This window comes from Electrophorus electricus, chromosome 4, assembly GCF_041902795.1.
Source record: "Electrophorus electricus isolate QZ-2024a chromosome 4, ASM4190279v1, whole genome shotgun sequence".
Taxonomy (NCBI): domain Eukaryota; kingdom Metazoa; phylum Chordata; class Actinopteri; order Gymnotiformes; family Gymnotidae; genus Electrophorus; species Electrophorus electricus.
In genome coordinates, this window is record NC_137500.1 from 14,741,906 (window position 1) to 14,762,123 (window position 20,218).

Genomic DNA, 20,218 nt, shown 5'->3' on the forward strand with positions numbered 1-20,218 from the left:
TACTGAAACTACAATGTGCCAGCGACATGTAGACATTTGTTATATTTTTCATATCTACATAGTCTCTTCTGACTTACTTAACAATGCAAAAAAACAAAGTTATAAATATTGATTTTACTCATTCCTTTTTGATGATGAGTTTTTATTTATTTATTTATTTATTTTAAATCACTAAACGTTAAAAGTTAATGTGCTAAAATTTTATTTTAAAAAAAAAAGACCAAAAAAGAAGGTATAATAGTCTAGCCACAGGACATCTGTGGAGAAAGGTCCACTTTAACTGCTCTTGGAAACCTCCAAACTTGCCTGTCAAATGTAAATTGCTTTTTCCTTTAGGTACAGAGAGAAGGTGTTTTGTACTCTCTGTCTGCGCAAGAGTGTTTTGTCTTGGCCCTCTTGGTCTTATGCTTGGTTGATGTCTATAGGCTAATAAAAATTTCATTCACATGAGACCAGAATAGCTGTAACGTAATTACTGTGTGCCTGAGAGGGAGCTGTTCTCCAGCAAGTGCTCACAGTAAGTACACCCCCCACCCTGCTTTGAGACATGAGCCTTCTTGCTTCCTCTTCTCAATAGTTCAAAAATAATCAATAGTAATTAGTGTAGTTCTTTAAACTCTTACTGGACTGAACAATGTGGGAAGCTAATAAAAAGAAATACTGCCGTGGTACGTGTTTTGAGTATTTTAATGCAAAGGCACTTTGGAATACATTCTGCGGTGGTTTTTTTTTGTATTTTTTGGGTAACATTTTGATTTCACTGTTTATCTGGCAGGTTACTTTTAAACCTATTGTGCCCAAACACGAGAGACTCAAAAGTTTCTTAAGCGTGTTGAGTCCATTACTGGCCCCGGTAGAGCCTCCTCTCTCCTCACCATTATAACACGAGTGTCACTGTTGAAGCCACGCTGCTTTCTCTCGTGATGAGAGGAGGCCCATCTTTACCACATGTCCACGGAAACTAGGCCGCCCACGCCATGTCTCTCAGAGCCCGAAAGAAAAGTGAAAGAGCTAGAGGGGGGCTCTAAAGAAATTTAGAGATGCTGATCTGGTTTGGAAAGAACACTAATAAGAGACATCATTAATGTGGAAAATTACACGGTGTTTCTCTGGAAAGCTGTGTACTATAATTTTGAATGTCTCTACAGTACACTGCAGTTACTCATCTAGAATCCTCTTCGGTATGTAGTTGTAGTTCACGCTGGGGAAGGGTGCTTGGATGGGAGTCTGAGAGCAGGCCTTCCTCACCCTGTGCTTGGCTTGGCGAGGGCCTGATGCTTCATGCCGCACAAGAAGTTAGTCTTCACTGCATGTGGTGTGCACCGTGTTAGAAATATGACTTTGATTATAACCGGTGGGGTGCCCCTGGCAGTGTGAGGGTGTAGGGAGAGAGTTACTGGAAATGTGTGCGTATGTAGTAGGTAGGGGCAGCTTTGGGTCATAGTGTATTTTTATAGAACTTGGTTCCTGGCCTATAAGATGCCACAGTGAGGGGGCTTGTGCTGTGAGCATGTTACTAGAGTAAAGGGAGTCCCCTGGGAGCAGTGTTTGCCATCTCATTGATTTATGCTGTTAAACCTGGTCCAATGTATCAGTCCTACCAAATGATAAGACGGGGAATGCTGTCTTCCATTAATGTTGTTTTTCTTATTCTCTCTGTCTCCCTCCCTCCCTCTCCACCCACAGAGATTACGCAGACTATCAACCAAATACAAAACAGAGAAAATCTACCCAACCAACATTGGTGAGAAAGAAGAGAATGTGAAAAAGAATAGATATAAAGACATACTACCATGTAAGTAATCCGTGGTATGTCATGTCTGTATTGTCCAGGCTATGGTCTGTTGCATCATTTAAGTGAACTGTGTAAGTGAAACTGACTTGTGTGGTATAGCTCATGCATAAAGGCTGCGGTTTTTCTTTCTGTCTTTCTGTCTTTCTTTCTTTCTTTCTGTCTTTCTTTTTCTTTGATGGTTTCACCAGGAACGTCTGATGGATGCCCACTGTCTGCCAAAGCCTGAACCAAATCATGTCTCATTTCTGACGAGAGCTTTATTAATAACTATTATGCTTGCATCTGCAGTACAATCTGAGGAAAGGTTCTTAGCCGTGAGTCTGGGAAAGGGCCTTCGCAAAGCATATTTGCTGTGTTGCTATTTCAGGCTTGCTGTGATGAAAATGAAAACTTCCTTGGAATGTTTCGGCAGAACCTGTTTTATACTGTAATGTTGTGTTGTAATGTGCATTATGGCCTGTGTGTGTGTAGTGGAGCGGAGCACTTTTTTCACTGCCTTTCTCATCCTTTCAGTTGACCACAGTCGAGTGAAAGTCACGTTAAAAACGTCCAATCAGGACACCGATTACATCAATGCAAACTTCATCAAGGTACAAAACACTCGTTGTGTTTGTGTGAGTGTGAGAATGAGTGAGTAGGCGTGGGCGGGCAGGCAGGCAAGAAGAGGGCTGTAAAACGGATGTGGAGATGATTGTTAATCAGCTTACTGAAACACACAAGCGCGTGCACACACTATACATCAAGTATTGTGACTCCCTCTCATGCTGACACCAGTGTGTTTTTTTTTTTTTTTGGGATGAAATGGCTCAAAGACAAAATGCACGTTAGCATTTAATTTCTGAAAATGTATGCCTAGCCTTAGAAAACATGTCGATAGTAGCTTCAGTAGCTGAGCGTCCTGGTGGAAATCTTTAGCACTGATGGTTCCCTGTGGATCTTGGAGAGGAGAACCCACCTGCATTTTTAGGACGACTTTAACGCAGACTTTGTGCAGTCGAAGCTCCACGCCTCGATCCTGCGTCCTTCAGCCCACATCCCAGACCCCGGGGGGAGGGGGGGGGGTACATGGAGGTAGTGTCGTCGCTTAAAAGTGTATATTGAGTGCCATCGTTGGCTCCATCTTTGAGTATAGCAGAAAATATATCTGCATCTTGATTTAGCAAATATCCCAAGAGCCATAAAGTTGCCTGCTTACTATGCAGTATAAAAATAAACTGACAGATTGCTAAGAGAGCCAGAAAAGTTAATCAAAGGGAGAACGTAGTAGAAGGCTGTGGATTGTGCAGATTCCATCTAGATTGGCTTGCTTTTGACCTGTTTAATGAAAACACTGTCAAACACAAACACCAACAGAAAATTCCTGTCACAGGAAGGTGAAGTCATTGGCTACAGGCTCAGGGCATTTATCCAGCGAGAGCATAAGGTACATGTTTCAAAACACCTATCTAGTTGATAATTTGGTTTATTAAATGCTGCTCACAATAGTAGCCCTCTTTGTTCTAAGTGATTTACTGTTTTTCGTAAATATGTGCAGTTCTTCGTAAAATGTGGGTTCCACACCTAGGATCTGAAACTCAGGCCAACTCACTCGTATGTTTACATTAAAATTCTGGTAGTGCTGAAATGGCAGGAAGTTAGTCACTGAAGAAGGGAGAACATGCTAGCATATTCTTCAGAAGGACCATTGCTCTCTTGAGCATTTGTTAGAATACTGAACCGGACATGGACTTGGTTGTACGTTTCCAAATTGTTTGGTGATGCCATGCTAGTATCAAACACAAAGCTAGTAACTGTTTGCTACTAGCATGTATACATACCAGTTACGTTTTTTTTTTTTTCTCAGAAGAACCTTTAATATGTCTTGTCATCTTGTCACACTATGCTTTTATATTGCGCAGTTTGACTGAATGCTTGAGTTTCCAAATTTCAATTACATCACATTCATCGTACGTTCTGTTCGAATAGTGTTGACAAACACTAATAGTTAAAAGTTGACAAACATGGTAATCTACATTCTGGTACTGCCTCTGAGGGCAGCACCGCTGACCTTTTCTAACAGTGTGTTATTCTGTCTGCTTTTTAATAAGCTCACTTCTTTACCAAAGTACAGAACGTTAGTGGAATCGGACATTATGGTGTGAGAAAATGTTTACACGCTGCAGCCAGCCATACATTCAGATGTCCTGTCTGTGGTCTTTCTGTTTGTCTTTAAATGTCAATAGCAGTGATGTGGATTTTACAGATAGTTGGTTGAGTCCTGTTAGACCCAAGTTCCATGGTGTGCTTTTCATATTTTAAATATAAGACTAGGCTAATGATTTGAATCTTTGACCTTCGAATTTTGATTACAGGTATTTAGGGAACATTTTCAGTACATCATGAACTCTCTTATTCCACCTCAGTTAATTAGGTAGAATTATTATTATTATTATTTTTTTGTATTATTGATGATTATATTTAGCTTTCAGGAGTTAACCCCTCCCCCCGCTCTTCTGTAAGAGATCATGCTTCTGTATGCATTACTGTGCCTGCCTGTGTTTTTAATGCATTGTTTCTTCTTGTGTGCAGGGAGTTGATGGGCCAAAGGCCTACATTGCAACTCAGGGCCCCCTGCCCAATACAGTCATTGACTTCTGGAGAATGAACTGGGAATACAACGTTGCAGTGAGTGCTTGCCTTACACCCAGCACTCAGCAAGAGGGAGGGGGTGGGGGGTGGCTGGTAGTTGTGAGTGGGTGTATGTGTGGTAATATGACTCTTTGTTAACCCTGTCACTCCTACGGTACCACAGTATTTCTGTGTACTGTAAATAATGTTCGGTCTGTTGACTTAATCTGACTATAACAGGGTATTAGAAATGTTTACTCTTGCTACAGAACCACATCAGAAGTCCGAGAGGGACAAAAACAGAAGTTACCCCCCCCCCCAACAGTTTATTAAGTAGATTGATTTTCAGAAAAGTGTGTGACTGTTAAGATATAAACTGTTAAAGTGACATAACCAACTGTCCGTGTTCTGTAGGTTGTTGTGATGGCGTGTCGTGAGTTTGAAATGGGAAGGGTAAGAGTGACTGTTAAACTCCTGCTACGTCATATACCCAGTAAACCCTGAATATGTGTCTGTATACCAGACTTGTGTACCAGATACTGTTTATTACCCAGTTCTGTTTTTTTTTTCTCATCTGAGAATCTGAGAGATTTACCCCTTTTCCTCTAGGAGCTCTGTGAGTTTCACAAGCTTTAATGTGGATTATGTGGCTCAGTCTGATTTAGTCATAAACTGTTTGATAATGTTTTTTAAATATCCCAATAACTCAGGTAGCGGTTTCTTATGTGCCGTCACAGTTGGTGCTGTTGGCTTGAAATGATGACATCTGTTTCCTGTCTGCAGAAAAAGTGTGAGCGGTACTACCCCCAGTTCAGAGATGAGCCCATGTCTTTTGGCCCCTTCAGGATCTCCTGTGTGAGTCACAGCTTCCTGACTACATTTCCCAGCATACCTGACACATGCACAAAGACACACACACACACACACACACACACACACACACACAAAAACACACACACACACTCACTCACACACACTCACTCACACACACTCACTCACACACACTCACTCACACACACTCACTCACACACACTCACTCACACACACTCACTCACACTCTCTCCTTAGGTTTCTTCCTATTGTCTCACATTGTTCCATTCTGTTCTAGGACGGAACTCAGAGGGAGGCTGTGCAGAATGCTATATCAGTTTTCATTTGCTCTTTTAGCCTCACCAACATTTAATTACAAACAGACCTCTTCTTACTAGGAAATAATTTCTTCTTTGATGTATTGGCATAAATAGATAAAGAGATGCTTATATCATTTCCAGAGAAATGTCAGCAAATGGAAGGAGCCCCACGTTCTTAACCTTTTAAAATAACTAAACTATAAGTGTTTGATTTCAAAGGCGTGTTGTTCAGTAACTGCTGTGAATTATTTAGTAACTATTGGTGCTGATACGAAAGGCATGTAGTTACAAGAGAGGAGATTGGGAGTCTGGAACCCGCAGTAGTTCTGTGAAGTGTGAGGGGTTGTCAGTCAGTCAAACATAGGTGTGCATCACGCAGTCTGCTTTTGCTCTCTGTTCTTTTAGGAATCAGAACAAAATCGACCGGACTACTTCATCCGCAGCTTAACGGTAGAGTTTGAAAACGTAAGTCCCCCACCGTCCTCAAGCTCCTTAGCTCTCCGTGTCTTTCCGGACAACGGGTTAACCTTTTCACCCACCCCCTTCCCACTCCGCCCCTCTTCCTGACTCTCCTCTTTCCCCAGGAGACCCGCAGAATAACACAGTTCCATTATGTCAACTGGCCGGACCACGATGTCCCCTCGTCCTTCGACTCTATATTGGATATGATAGCACTGATGAGGCAGTACCAGGAGCACGACGACGTTCCGATCTGTGTGCACTGCAGGTAGAGGGCGCTCTCACACAGAGAGGGTGACTTTCGTGAAACTCTGGTGCCTCTTCCGAGGCTCGGCTCTGTACCGTCAGGCGCCCACTGCATGCCCGGCAGACTGGCAATATTGTTCCTTGGTTCTGTACAGGCGGCCACTGGTTGGGATCATGGGTGACATCATGTCTGCCCCCTAACCCTTCCCGCCCCTGCCTGTTGGAGGGGGAGAGACATGGGGCTCTCTCAGAGGGGAGAAAAGCAGTAAACCACCAGCTCGGCTCTTTCCTGCCCCTTTGATCTCTGCCCTTAATGAATTGCACTCAGGAAATACCTTAAGGCAGGTTGTTATTGGCCCAGCTGAAGCCACATGGATTGGTTCAGGGCTAAGGGTGAAGTTACATGCGCATAAACACTGAGAGTGCAGTTAAAGAACCCTTGTACAGGAGGCTAGATGGGATGGGAGGCCTAGGACAGTCTCTCCAGCTTAGTGTAGTCCTCTAGCCAACAATTACATTAATACTTGATTAACTTCAAAACAAAGACCATGAATTGTAAAGACCATGCATTGTTTTCTGAGTGATTTCTTATAATGGAATTTTTTAAAGTCATGACTGGGTCTTTTCATGGTGCTATATCTGTGATTTGATGATTTAGCATTTATTGTATTTATGTGTGAATTCTTATAATATCCTCATGGGTAGCGTACGTAATAGAATTCATAATAGAGGTCACATGACATGTCTTTAAAATCTTCGATGTTGTGAGTGGTTTCATGCTGGCTGTGCTGTGACCTTGCTGATGAGAATTCAAGTCACCTTTCTGTTTATTAAGAGAAGTCGTAATTGAAGAGCAATTGTGTTGATCGATAACCGTGCGAGCATTTACAGTCCACGTGAGGTTGAGGCTTGGTGGCGTTATGCTGAGGCATGCGAGTTTGGTTTGGTCAGACCTGTGGCGTGGACTCGCGCGTGGCTGGGAACTGACTGTGTGCTCTCTGCATTTGCAGTGCCGGGTGCGGGAGAACAGGTGCCATCTGCGCCATCGACTACACATGGAACCTGCTGAAAGCTGGGGTAATGCTTCTCTCTCGCTTTGTCTCGCCGCTGCGCTTGTGGTTTTGTGTCATCAGCCCTCAGCCTAATGCAGCGTCCCAATTGCTCTCCATTGCAGAGGATTCCGGAGGACTTCAATGTGTTTCAGCTGATTCAGGAGATGCGTACCCAGAGGCACTCGGCGGTCCAGACCAAGGTGCGTTCACCGAAACAGCGGTAGACAGAGGAAAGGCCTCGAGATGATTCTGCACCAATGTGCCTCGTTCTCTGCGCTCCGCGTCTTCTCCCTCATGTGTCGTCTCTCTCTCTCCCCCCCACCCCCCCCTCCTCGCACAGGAGCAGTACGAGCTGGTCCATCGAGCAATTGCACAGCTTTTTGAGAAGCAGCTGTTGCTGTTGGAGAGTCCCACAAACTCCGAACTGACTGATGGCATGGTGAGATGCGCTTCGCCATGCTGTTCCACTCACACATTCCAGCTCTGGCCAGTGTTCAGGCCTTCTCGTAGCCAAGTGACTTGAAGAGCTCTCGCACCTGCTGGATGAGGACTGCATGCAAGTCAGGGGGAAGAGAGAAGGAGAGGGAGGGAGGGAGAGGTAGAGAGAGAGAGCGCGCGCAGTGGGGGGGAGCGAGAAAATTCCATACATCACAGGGCAAGAAGGAAGGCAGAAACCTAAGGATGTGCGTCACTTGGCACTTAGCCAAGAGCTAGAGCTCGCTTCCTGTTTGTAAGGCAGAAGATTGCTGACATAATGCTCCCATAATGCCCTGAGAGCCTGAGAATCAGCCCACATCTGGCTCTGTCCAGTAAACACATAATGTCTGGCTACTGCTCATACACACACACACACACACACACACACACACACATTTACTTTCACGCCATCTCTCTTTCTATTCAGGATTTATGCTGTGAATTAGACGATAAAGGATCAAATGTCTTCTGCGTCCCTAGCTCCCTGTACTTTGTTCTTTTACTGTGGTAGCCAGTGAGCAGTGACTCTGCTGATTGTTTGAGGATAGACAGGCACTCTCCAGCACACCACTGCACCATCGCTTGTGCCCAGTCCACCAGGGGATTGATGAATACCACATCATAACTGCATGGGATTTATGCTCAATTATGGGCCATATTTTCTGCAATCTGTTCACAATTGGGAAAGATGTTTTGAACCTTTTTGAGCTTTCATTTTTACGTAGTTCTTACATTTAGGATTATTAGTGTTATTAGTGTCCTATATTTAAAAGAAACCATTGTCTTATGTAGTTTTTGTTTTGTATATATTTAAAACAAAAAACATGTTTACCCGTTGTCTTAATTAGCTTGTTTTGTTTTGTCACATGTGCACTGTGCCCTCCCACTTACCCAAGGATGAAGGCAGTCCGGAAAAACCCGGACAGAATTCTGATGAGGAGCGATGGGACACGCCCCCACCCAAGCCGCCCCGCATCCGGAGGTAAGACCCCGCCCCCTCCATGGCCCCCACGCTTCGGAAGGTCATGCAGTTTGGTCCCATTCAGCCCTGGGGGCGGTCTTTGCTTCCTGGTAAAACCCGAGCGTTAGGCAGTGGGTGGTGTGGTCGCAGCCTGGCGGAGCATGTGGGTGGGGGCGAGTCAGCATGCACGTGGTGGGCGAGCAGGTCGGTGTGCAGGGGCTTGCGCGTGTGGTTTTGCTGGCCTGTTGTCCTCCTGCCTCCAGGGTTTGATGCGGAAGCCAAGTTGAGTGTCGCGTTCCCTCTGATCTCTCCCTGTTCTCACACCAGCGTCTCGAGCCACACTGCACACACACAGGAACACAAGATTTTTGTTGTGGTGACAAGAGCCCTTTTATTTTCTAATGTTCTTATTCACTTGTCTCCTTTTTTTTTTTTTTCTTTTTTTCTTTTTTTTTTTTTTTCTTTTTTTCTTTTTTTCTTTTTTTCTTTTTTTCTTTTTTTCTTTTTTTCTTTCTCATGCACTCTTTCTTACTCGCTCACTCTCTCTGCGGGCAGTGATTGTCTGCAGCTGTCTCTTTGATATTCCTCATTGGTCTCTATGCCGGTGGTGGAAGTAGCTTCAGAGCTGGAGCAGCTCGGAGCGCTTGCTGTTCTGCCAGGGTTAAAGCAGCGTCCTAAGTTGCGTCCTCGTGTGCAATAGTGTGGCGTGCCTCTGCGAGGAAGGTTTTTGTTTTGGTGTGCACTGCTGAGCGTGGTCACAGGCATGCTTATTGAGCAGTGTGTAACCATCACCAGGACCCCTCAACAACTCGGAGTTACTCTTTGTAGAAGTCGCCACTGTTGCGCTGCGCAGAGCATCATTTCACTGTGCGCTTTGTGAGAAATCAAAGCTGCGATAGGAAACTGAAGACAGGAAGTGCGTGGCCTACCTCACCGGCTCCCTGCGAAGGATTTACGACCGAGGTTGAGATCGAGCAATTCTCTCCACAAAGCCCATGTGAGAGGGGGCAGTAGTGTGAGGGTGTGCATGAAAGGTGTCACAAATCCACAGAGTGCACGAGAAGTGTGGCTATGCATTGAAGGCTCTATATCCCAGCTGGTAAGTGACTGTGTATGTGTGTGTAATCCCAGGGGATGAGCCTGCCCTTCCTGTGCTGTGCGGCAAAATGCAGAAAAGAGGTGGGGGGGGGGGGGGGGGGTGGACTACTGTGGCGGGGAAGCAGACGTTGGGAGCAATCCCATCAGGCCATCTGCTAAAGGAATGCTGACCTTGGCCTCTGCATAACCTCTGGATGCGCGCATGCGTGTGAAAATGTGCTCGTCTCATTTTTACCGAGACAACTACTTCACTTCCAGTATGATCACGTACTGCAGTTGTTTTAATCTCGTGCAGAGAGGGGGTAAAGCCCACAAACAGGTGATTTGAACACTGTGTGTGTGTGTGCGCATGCGTGCACAGAAGCTTGAGAATGAGAGGGAGAAAAAGATAAAAGGTTCAATTCAAGTTCTATCATCATTACCACGACTACAGCCTGACACAGAGTCTCCCCATAGTATTGCTGGAAACGAGGCCAAGTTTTGTTGCCTTCGTTCTGTCTGCGTCTGGAGGGAGCAGAAGTGATCCCCGACCTCGCCAGACAATCTGCAGTTAGGACTCGGGTGCCTTCTTGTTCGTGGCTTTGCGACTTATGAAATATGTTATAGCAGAATCAAAATAGCCGCTGCGGTAGGGTCATCCGTCAGCGCTGTCTCAGAGTCAGTGACGCGTTTGACTCGAAGTTTGTCTTTGGCACTCACGGCTCGTGCTGGCCGCTGTATTCCTGCTCACCACACTGCCACTTGCGGTTGCAGTCAGGTGCTTCCCACTGGCCACATGGCCACATCCTCCCTCTCAGAAAGTGTGCGTGCGTGTATGCATGCACGCTTCACCAGTGGAGGGGATTTCACACACGAGGTCACTTGATTCTTTGAGGTCACGGATTTTCCATGTCTGTCCGTCTCTGTCGCTCCTGTGTTGTAGAGGTTGGTTTAATGTGACACTAATAGCATAGCGATGTGGTGATTTAGCCTGCCACGGATTGACTGAACACTTTTAAAAGCTAAGAAACACTTCTAGGAAAGGAATTTAAATGTTTGATAGAATGGAATATTAACTGAATTTCAAAGGTGCTGAAAAATGTATTTCTTCCTGAAATTATGATTTTGTTTTTGAAGCTTGCAGCATGCCACCTTGTGGTGACATTGAATACTCATAATGCAAACATGCATCCGTTTCCCATAGAGTCCTGTATCTTTTTTTTTTTTTCAGTTTTCCTTCATTATTCTCTTGCTCTCTCTGTGTCCGTGTCTCAGTTCTCAAGCAGAATGTGATGTGAAAGAGGAGATCTTGCAGCCTCCAGAGCCTCTCCCAGTGCCGCCCATCCTCACGCCGTCCCCGCCCTCAGCCTTCCCAACTGTGACCAACGCGCGGCAGGACAACGACCGCTACCACCCCAAACCCGTTCTCCACGTGCTGGCCTCCGAGCCAGACCCGGACCTCAACGAGAACTATGGCGAGCCCACGGAGGGGGCCCCGGCGCCGCTTTCCGCCTCGTTGGCCAGCTCGCCCACCCGCTCTGCGTCTCCCCCGGGTGGCGCGGAGAAGCGGGTGGAGCGCAAGCTGAGCATCGAGATCAAGAAGGTGCCGCTGCAGGAGGGTCCGTGCAGCTTCGAGGGCAGCAGCTCCCTGCACCGTGTGCACGCCTTCAAGGCACGCTCCCACACCAGTGGCAGCAGCAGCAGCTCGCTGTCAGAGGACTCAGACAACCCGCCGCGCCCCAACCATCTACCCCTGCGCCGGCAAAAAGGCCATGCGGCCTGGGCTCGGCCCGCGCCAGAACAGGTCTCCTCGCCGGTCGAGCAATCGCCAAGCCCCACCCCTGCTCCTGACCCTGACCCCACCTCTGACCCCACCTCTGGGGTCCTAGGTGCACCAGTCAGGACTGCCCTGTGCTTCACCAACCCCCTCCACTCGGACCACTCTGACCCTGAGCCTGAGGACGGTGAGAACCCCCTCGCTGACTGCCGTTGCAACATTTCCACGGCAACTGGCACAGTTTCTGCTGCATCCCATGAGGACCACACCCCCAGGAAGGTCACCCCTATGTCCATCGCCGGCCTTGGCACGAAGCCAGACTCGGCGACAGGTATGTTAAACTGCTGTTTAGTCGGGTTGAAGGAGTGACTTAAGGTAGGTATCTTCATCCATAGACAGAAATTATCATCAGTTTATTTTCTGAGTTTATTAGCAGTGAGCTTATATCACAATCTTTCCTCTCTCTGGGCCAAAAAGTAAAGGAGACAGACCTGGGGCCTCATTTATAAAACTTTTTGTGGATTCCGGAATGAAAGTGTGCATACACCCAAAAAATTCAGATTTATAAAACCTTGAGTACCCTACTTTATAAATAGCTTAATAAATCAGAGTCTTATTGAAAAGGCATGCAGGTGAAGGAGCCTCATATCACAACCTGTTACCACCCAGAATTATCCATAAATGGTCAATGCAAATTACTCCATGAATACTTTACATATGGGGGTGTCCCATTCATTACTGTGTGATGGTGGTGATGCGAGCACAGCAAAGTGAGGGGGATGTGAGTGTGATGGAGACTGAATATCAGCAGTGACATCACCAGTATACACAAGTTTGAGTGGCAGCATGTAACTACATAGTCTGCATAGTGTTCCTTCCGCAAACACATTGTTGCTGATGTAAAAAAAAAAAAAAAAATGTCAGATTTGAAAGGTGATGCAAAGTCATCTCGCTTTGCAAAGGTAGGGTGTTCCTGCACCCCGTGAGGTAAAGTCTACACTCCGGCAGACGATTTCTGCCTGGTATAGCAGTCTCCCACTTGATGCATCCTGACAAACACAATCTGCCTTACAGAAGCTCACTGGTGCACTCCACACTGGATAGTGTGTCCCATCATTTGTAGTGTCTCTTCTGCACTATAAATTACAAAACAGTCACCTGCAGAAGGTACAGCAATATGTCTGTAGATTGCTCAGATTACATTTGGAAAACCAGACATTGCGCTTTGATGTTGGTCTGTTCACCCACCATGTAATGAAACTGTATGTACTGATGTGTCTGTTTAATTATGACAACCAGTACAGCTTGCATGATGACACTTTAGGATGGCTGGGATTTCCCAGTCCCATCATATGATTCTCTCTGGAAGCAACCAGTTGGAATCCAAGGATTGTTAAAAGGGTGGAGAGGTATTGGTCAGTTTTGTAAGGTTGGTCTTTTTAAAACCAGGGCCAACTATGTATATAGTTCCAAGAGAATTGTTTTTTAGAAATCTAAATTTGCTCATTAGCCAGTCATCATCATTGGCAAGATAATATTTGTGGACTCTAAAAGCACATTCTTGTCTTATTGGGCAGTCATGGTCTTCTAATAATGCCAAAAAGACATTGTGCCATAGACAATTTTGCATTGATTCCAGCATGGAATGTGTGAAATTATCTTACATCTGATGGCAGCATGTTGTTTATCCACAACTAATACCAACCCATAACGAGTTACAGTTTCATTTAGAGAGGGGATTGCCAAATAGTTATCTGGAGAAATAAATATGAATACAAACAGGCTAATTAACTGGTTTACACACAATCAAGAAACGCATCAGACAAAACACTGTTTAGGCTTGAATGCTTTTCAGGAATAACTAGCATATATGCAGTAATTATGCAACTGCATTATTTAACATGGGCTGTTGCATGTGAGGACGCTAATTTGTGCATTTTGCTGTAATTCCCTACGTTTAACCTGGGTTCTCTGCCGATCCTGGGCTCTATAAAAGTTGGGTATGGCTCTACTTATGGGTCAAAGGTTCTGTAAATATATGCCCTATTTCCTTCCAAGTATTTCTTTACAAATCTTGATTTCTCTACCGCAGGTTACATTTGCACATTTCAGGCCCGTTTTTGTGCGCGCACACCATTTATAAATGAGGCCCCTGGACGGTGCACTGTAATGTGAGTTTGTAATATAAACCCAGAATAAAAGTCCTGTACACATCCAAGATTTGGAGCACTGGTTTCAGCTCAGTAAATCGGTCTCCATGTCCTTCCTGTCCGCTCCAGATGGAGAGTGCAGGAGCAGGTCTGTACTGTCAGTCACCGCCTGGTGAACAGCCTGCAGCTTTATGTGAATGCAGCATTCTTGTGAGTTACAGATAAGTGTTATTCAGGAATAGGTTTCTTTTGAGAATTTTAATTCGAATACCTTTTGTAGTTTACAGAGCTTTCTCAGAACATCAGATGTCTACATCTAATAATAGATGACTTGATATCAAGCAATGGTCTGGCTAAAGATCAGCCAAGAAAAATTTGGTGTCTGATGTTTTCTTTTATTGAAATTGTTTATTTTAAAATGCGGTTATGAATCGTAATAATCTTGTTTGAAGCAAGTAAATGAAATTTGGGCACGTACTTGCAAAAGACTGAGTAAAATAACTTGAGAGAATGATGTGAGCACCATCTACATTTAACTGCAGTGCAAAACTAATGGAGACATCAGACACCAACCATGTCTGAGCCAATTGACCTATGTTTAGGGTGTGGAAATTTATGTAAATTAAGTTTTTACCAAACTACTTTGTAAGAAATGTATAGTCATTCATTAATTGTACAACATTAAATGCTTTTCCAAGTGTTTTAAGTTGCTAAAAAGGTATAACCATTAAACTGTAATTGTGATTTCTCACTGTGGTGCGATTATTGCATCATATCAACATCCCAGTCCCAGAGATAGTCATGCAGATAGTAGCGTTTCATATGAGTGATGCCTGGTTCCTCCTTTCTTTGCTGGCTTGGAAGGGGAGGCTCATTGACTGAGCTAGAATGCTGGGAATGTGTGTGATGCAATGCTGGGAATGTGTGTGATGCTGGGCTGCTGCTGGCCCTTCTGAGGGCGCTGGCTCTTCAAGGTCTCTTAAGGCCGGGCACTGTTTTTCTTCTCTGTTTGAGAGTTGGCTGTCACTGGGCTGTGCGACTGCCGTCGGTGCCATCACTGGCTGTGTGAGTGCTCTCAGTGCAGTCACTGGTCTGTTTGGGTGCTGCGAGTGCCGTCATTGGTGTGTGCAGGCGCTGCCAGTGCCTTCACTGGTGTGTGCAGGCGCTGCCAGTGCCTTCACTGGTGTGTACCGGCGCTGCCAGTGCCTTCACTGGTGTGTACCGGCGCTGCCAGTGCCTTCACTGGTGTGTACCGGCGCTGCCAGTGCCTTCACTGGTGTGTACCGGCGCTGCCAGTGCCTTCACTGGTGTGTACCGGCGCTGCCAGTGCCTTCACCGGGCAGTTTGAGCATTGTCGGTGATCTCACTAGTCTGTGCAGGTGTTGACAGTGCTGTCACTGGTCTGTAGCAGGTGCGAGTGTTTCTGCATTTCATTGATGTCAGTGCTGCTCAGAGATGCGTTATGATTATCTAACCTGTAACACCCCGCCGATGCTCCCTCAATACGTCTTAAAGGTTCTGCGGTGTCCAGACCTCTTCTTTTCTCTGCGTCTTTGCTCAAACATACCAATGAGTCTTTTACCTTCTGCCATTCTCTAACTGTTTGATCCCACCTTTCCTGTGCCTGCTTGCCACCTGATCGGGAATCGATTCCGAGCTGTAGCAGGAATCGATTGGTTGCATGTGCTGTGCAGTGAGCTGCACTGGGAAGGGGGCGGGGCTCTTCTTCAAGAAGCACTCTGCTGGGGGAGGCTGTGGCTGTGGAATCACGTGCTGATGAAGAGGTGAGAGGGAACGGATGCTCGTCCCTCAGCTCACCATTGCTGCTGCTTATTTACCTGATTGTCGTGCCTCAGATGGCTATCTGTACCTGTAGAGGATTGAGATGGAAAACTCTGTGCACTATGAAGCGGAGCTTAGTGAGTAAGCGGTGTTTGAATCATCCCACAACCCTGTCAGGACCCTGATGGTGGAGGCTTGGCTTGGGTTCCAGCTCTTTTTTTTTTTTTTTTTTTTTTTTTTTTTTTTTTTTTTTTTGTTGTTGTTGTTGTTGTTGTTTACGTCGAGAGGTTCTGTTAACGTGTGTGCGTGTGAGCTGTGGTTTGTAACTGTGCTCTTGTCTGCTTCAGACAGTGACGAGAGTGAAGACTTGCCTCCCCCTCTTCCCAAAAGAACCCCCGAGTCCTTCTTTTTGGCCACAGGTGCGTCTCCACCATCTGCTTCCCTGCAGACCTGTTGTTCCACCTCCTGGCCACATGAGGGCATCAGAAACACCACAGGGCTGTTGCTTCCTCACGTTTGTATTTTTTGTCAGCTGAATGCGCATCCTTTTATGAATCTACTGTCTTGGGCTTGGAATGGTATTTTCCTGTTTCTGCTGAATGGTTGAAGAGTTTTGCCAAGGAGTTCTAAAAATAAGCCATCTGCTGATTTATATTGTTGTTGCAGCAGATCATTTCCAGTTTTAGCTGTAGCCGTTAAGGTTGGTGCATTGAGGCATTGAGAGAGAGAGAGAGAGAGAGAGTGTGTGTGTGTGTGTGTGTGTGTGTGTGTGTGTGTGTGTGTGTTTGTATCTGTTTCTCGATGGGATAAGCTACAACTTTCTGGCAGAAATTAGTGACGTCTGCTGAGCAGCCTGAGCGTTGATCTCACCAGAGTGTTCCCCACTACAAACAGCTCCACTAACAGTCGCTTAGACACTGAAAGATAATGTGTTATTCATATTAGAAAATCCCAACCTGCTTCACTGTGCAACTGTTGCTTCTGGTCATGGAGCAAGAAATGCCTTTCCTTTAGGTATGCAAAGTTGACCAACTACCTGTGAGTATTTTACTGTTAAATGCTTGGCAAACAATAGAGGAAATCTGTATTTACAATTACCGTTTGCACTAGTGAGATGGTGTGGCGGTCTATTTTCTGTTCTGCAAATAGCTGGGGAAAAATGGGTTACAGGCATAAACTAGCAGATAGCAAGTGTGCGTAATTACAGGGAGTTTTCCCTCGACTCTCTCACACACTGGTCCTTTTTTATGTAAACGACCTCTACTGTCTCTGTGTTCTCTAGATCCAGATCCAGTAGATGTGATGGTGGCATTGGGTGAGGGTACGGCAGCGTTAGAAGAAGCTTCTCTCCTTGTGAGCCACATACATATCAATAAACCTTTCTTAATGTTTAACCTGAAGACTATTGACAAAACTGAAGATTTCACGTTCCTGTGTTTTTACCCAAACAGGGAGTAAAGAATCCACAGACAAAAACTCCAGAAGGTAGGTTGTATTTTATCAACACACACATTCTTCTCTACATTCTTAAACCAGTAGCAGGGGTCATATTTTTGACAGCTAATATATAATGACTCCTTGGTAAAACACAAAAAATTCAGAAAACATTCAAAGTTGCATTCAAACCATATAATCTAGTGTGTCATTTCAGAACAAATTTCCTAGAATACTACCTAAGGTACAAAAAGAAACACATCACTGTAGTATTATAGTACATAATTTCCTCGTTTGTAAAGCAGTTATTGTATCCTTCGTGTCTTTACCAGACGGAGGGCGGGAGAATGGAAAGATTTCAGAAGCTCTGACGAGAACCACAGGCACTACTGTCAAAGCGGACGTGAGGACGGAGAGGCAGGCCGTCTCGGAGATGGGTGAGTGACCCTGCTGGGGAAGGCAACAAAGAGCAAGGAGGGAAGCATTTATTCAGGCTGATAACAGTCTCACAAAATGTTTCCTTTCCTCCCCTGTTGTTCTGTTTTCCAGGATTTGGTAATCGTTGCATGCAACCAAAAGGCCCAAGAAACCCTCCTTCACAGTGGACGTAATGAACTAGGACCTACAACTGACCCAAAATCCATTCACCCAACACTCACACAGAGTCCACTACCATCACGTCCTACACCCTCCTCAGAGTGCCATTGTGGAAGGAGGGCTGGACTGTATCTTTCACCAAGCCTCACCTGGATTCCAACTAACACAATCAGTGTAGCTATATAGATAATCTTCCATGATGTAGTCCCATCTGCGCTGCTCTGTGTCGACTGCTGTGGGCTCACTGCACTGGTGCTACACCTTCTCTTCACTGGGACCATCAATCTGCCTTATCCTCCTATAGCAAAAACCACATCAGACACACCCGCTTCAGTCTGGCCTAGAAAAGCGTCTCTTCGTCTCTTGTTTATACTTTTAGGCTCCTTCTATGACAATACAATAAGGTATGTATTCATAGGGACAAAGAACTACTGTTGTTGTTGTTTATTATTATTGTTATTATTATTATTATTATTATTATTATTGTTATTGTTATTATTATTATGGTTTGTTTGTTTCTGCTTTATTTTGTTATAAACCATTGTCCCTGCTAACTTCTTGATGGCCATATATGCATTGTTTTATAGGTGTACAGGGCAAGTTGGTATATAATATGACAAATGTGATATCGCTAAGTATTCTTAACAGAAGATGTAAGAAGTCTGTGCATGATACCCCCATGTACGATGAACTGTAAATTATTCGCCCACCTATTATAACTGATACTTCAGGGTTGTTGTTCTTGTTGTTTTGTTTCTCTTTTCGTTTCAGTGTTTATAGTTTTTTCCAAAGGCTTTTTTGTTGTTGTTTTTGGCCAATTTCTGAGATGGTCCGGGCTCATGACTGTAATGATGCTTTTTTTGTAAATTGTATTCTAAAGGTTATTTTTGTATACGCTGTTTTTTCTCATGAACCATTCCCTGTACCACTGGCCTCTCAGAGCCCGACTGTGCCTTTTTGAGACGTTTGTCCTGTCCGCTGTAAGAGCAGTGGTGTGTGTGTGTGTGTGTGTGTGTGTGTGTGTGTGTGTGTGTGTGTGTGTGTGTGTGTGTGTGTGTGTGTGTGTGTGTGTGTGTGTGTGTGTGTGTGTGTGTGAGAGATTCACACTGCTGCATTCAAGCCTCTGGGATCTTGCTCAACAACCCTCCTACACAGACCTGTTTGTATGTTGCAGAAATCAATCAACCTCCCAGTAAAAAAAAAAAAATGTCAAGAGGAATATTCTTTTGTGGTCTGTTTTTATTTCTCACCGGTTACTCTACAGCATGCTGTTGTGATCCCATGGCTTGTGATGATCTGTCGTATTATTACCTTTTAATTAGACAAGTAGAAAGTACTTCACTACACTGAAGTTGTCCTCAAAACACTCCAAATCCCTCCTTGCCACCCAGGTGGTGATCGCACATAATAAGCAAACCCTCCATGATGGTCATAAAATATGTTGAGTCCACAAGCAAGCATTACATCTCGAGTCTCATTCCTACCCAATTTTTTATGAATTTATATGCTTGACTCAAGTGCTGCTACTGAGAGCAAGAATGTAAAAGGGAAACTTTAACATAAAATTCTCTTCAATCAAGATTCACTTAGAATTTAAGGGCATTTAGAAAGGTATGATAGCCTGTGTGGGTGTATTGAGGGGCATATAGTGTATTTCAGGGTTCCTATTCATTGGCTGTTTGAGTGATCATTTGCAGACGTCCTCTTTCATCTTCAATTCTTTCCACTGCTGTTATATTATTCCTGCACCACATGCTCAGTTAAAAGCATGGAGTTAAAAAAAAAATGCAGTTCAGCCCTGCAGTAGACATTTTCTTGCTGTGTTTTACTGTGTTTCATTTGAGTTCCTGTTACAAAATTATGCTATTCTTAAGAAGCAACTGAGCATTTTAATCTTCAAATCCAGGTTCCCACATTATTTTCCACATTATCAAATACTGCCAGCTTTGTGTTTGTATCGCAAAGACCATAAAATGACATTTAGTATAAGTAAAATTGAAGATAAAAGAAAGCTGGTGATTGTTGCAGATACTTCAGTAAAATGCTGCAATCAATCTGATAGTAGATCTGAAATTATGTATGACGACAGGTGAGTGCTATATGAATGGCGTGGAAAAGCACTGAGAACCAGCGGTGTCGGCAGCACCTGGAGCAAGCGTCCGCCTCTGGTCTGCACCACGGCCTCGCTGAGGGGCGCCTGAGCTGCCAGTTTGTCACCTGCCCATGCTTAGAGGTCGGCCGGAATTCCCTTGAAGTCAAAATACATTTTCGGATATAAATCCTGCCCAAATCTTAATCCAGTATAAGGAAATGGCAGAGCTGGATTCAGCAGTAAATGGCAACTTCCAATGTTTGAAGTGCCACTGTTCTGCTATTCATATTACGAGCAATGCAGGCTACTTCTAAATGTTAGTCAGTTTTAGGGTAAACAAATAGTTACTTTTGTAAAATAAGTTAAATGTATAACATAAGTAGATTAGGATATAGAACATGATAGGCTTCGAATTAAAACAACCACTGACTCCCACATGAGCAGGTTTGGATCCAAACAGCAGTACAAACACAGGCAGCCGCGTTTGTTATAAAATGACAGGCTGATGGTTTTATCTCGCCAGTGACGTCTTCCAGCGCGCCTGTAGCCCGCCATCGGCTAGAGCTGTGCTGCCTTTGAGAG

At 44.8% G+C, this 20,218-nt stretch overlaps 1 protein-coding gene across 5 annotated transcripts in view; it reads left to right on the forward strand.

Annotated features, from left to right (window-relative positions):
• The window catches only part of ptpn12 (protein tyrosine phosphatase non-receptor type 12), a 34,676-nt gene extending 16,061 nt beyond the window's left edge, over positions 1–18,615 (forward strand). The window contains exons 2-19 of one of the 5 annotated variants that reach the window (XM_081712577.1): positions 1,687–1,795; positions 2,309–2,385; positions 3,165–3,218; positions 4,364–4,459; positions 4,817–4,855; positions 5,186–5,257; positions 5,938–5,997; positions 6,117–6,259; positions 7,248–7,314; positions 7,412–7,489; positions 7,630–7,728; positions 8,663–8,748; positions 11,080–11,912; positions 15,861–15,932; positions 16,796–16,866; positions 16,965–16,998; positions 17,280–17,384; positions 17,497–18,615. In XM_081712577.1, the coding sequence (XP_081568703.1) occupies positions 1,687–1,795; positions 2,309–2,385; positions 3,165–3,218; positions 4,364–4,459; positions 4,817–4,855; positions 5,186–5,257; positions 5,938–5,997; positions 6,117–6,259; positions 7,248–7,314; positions 7,412–7,489; positions 7,630–7,728; positions 8,663–8,748; positions 11,080–11,912; positions 15,861–15,932; positions 16,796–16,866; positions 16,965–16,998; positions 17,280–17,384; positions 17,497–17,558 (2,157 nt within the window). In that variant the 3' untranslated portion in view covers positions 17,559–18,615. The remainder of the gene's footprint in view (positions 1–1,686; positions 1,796–2,308; positions 2,386–3,164; positions 3,219–4,363; positions 4,460–4,816; positions 4,856–5,185; positions 5,258–5,937; positions 5,998–6,116; positions 6,260–7,247; positions 7,315–7,411; positions 7,490–7,629; positions 7,729–8,662; positions 8,749–11,079; positions 11,913–15,860; positions 15,933–16,795; positions 16,867–16,964; positions 16,999–17,279; positions 17,385–17,496) is intronic. The other 4 variants (XM_081712579.1, XM_081712578.1, XM_027030508.3 and 1 more) reach the window with 4 other exon arrangements.
• Positions 18,616–20,218: the final 1,603 nt, after the last annotated feature.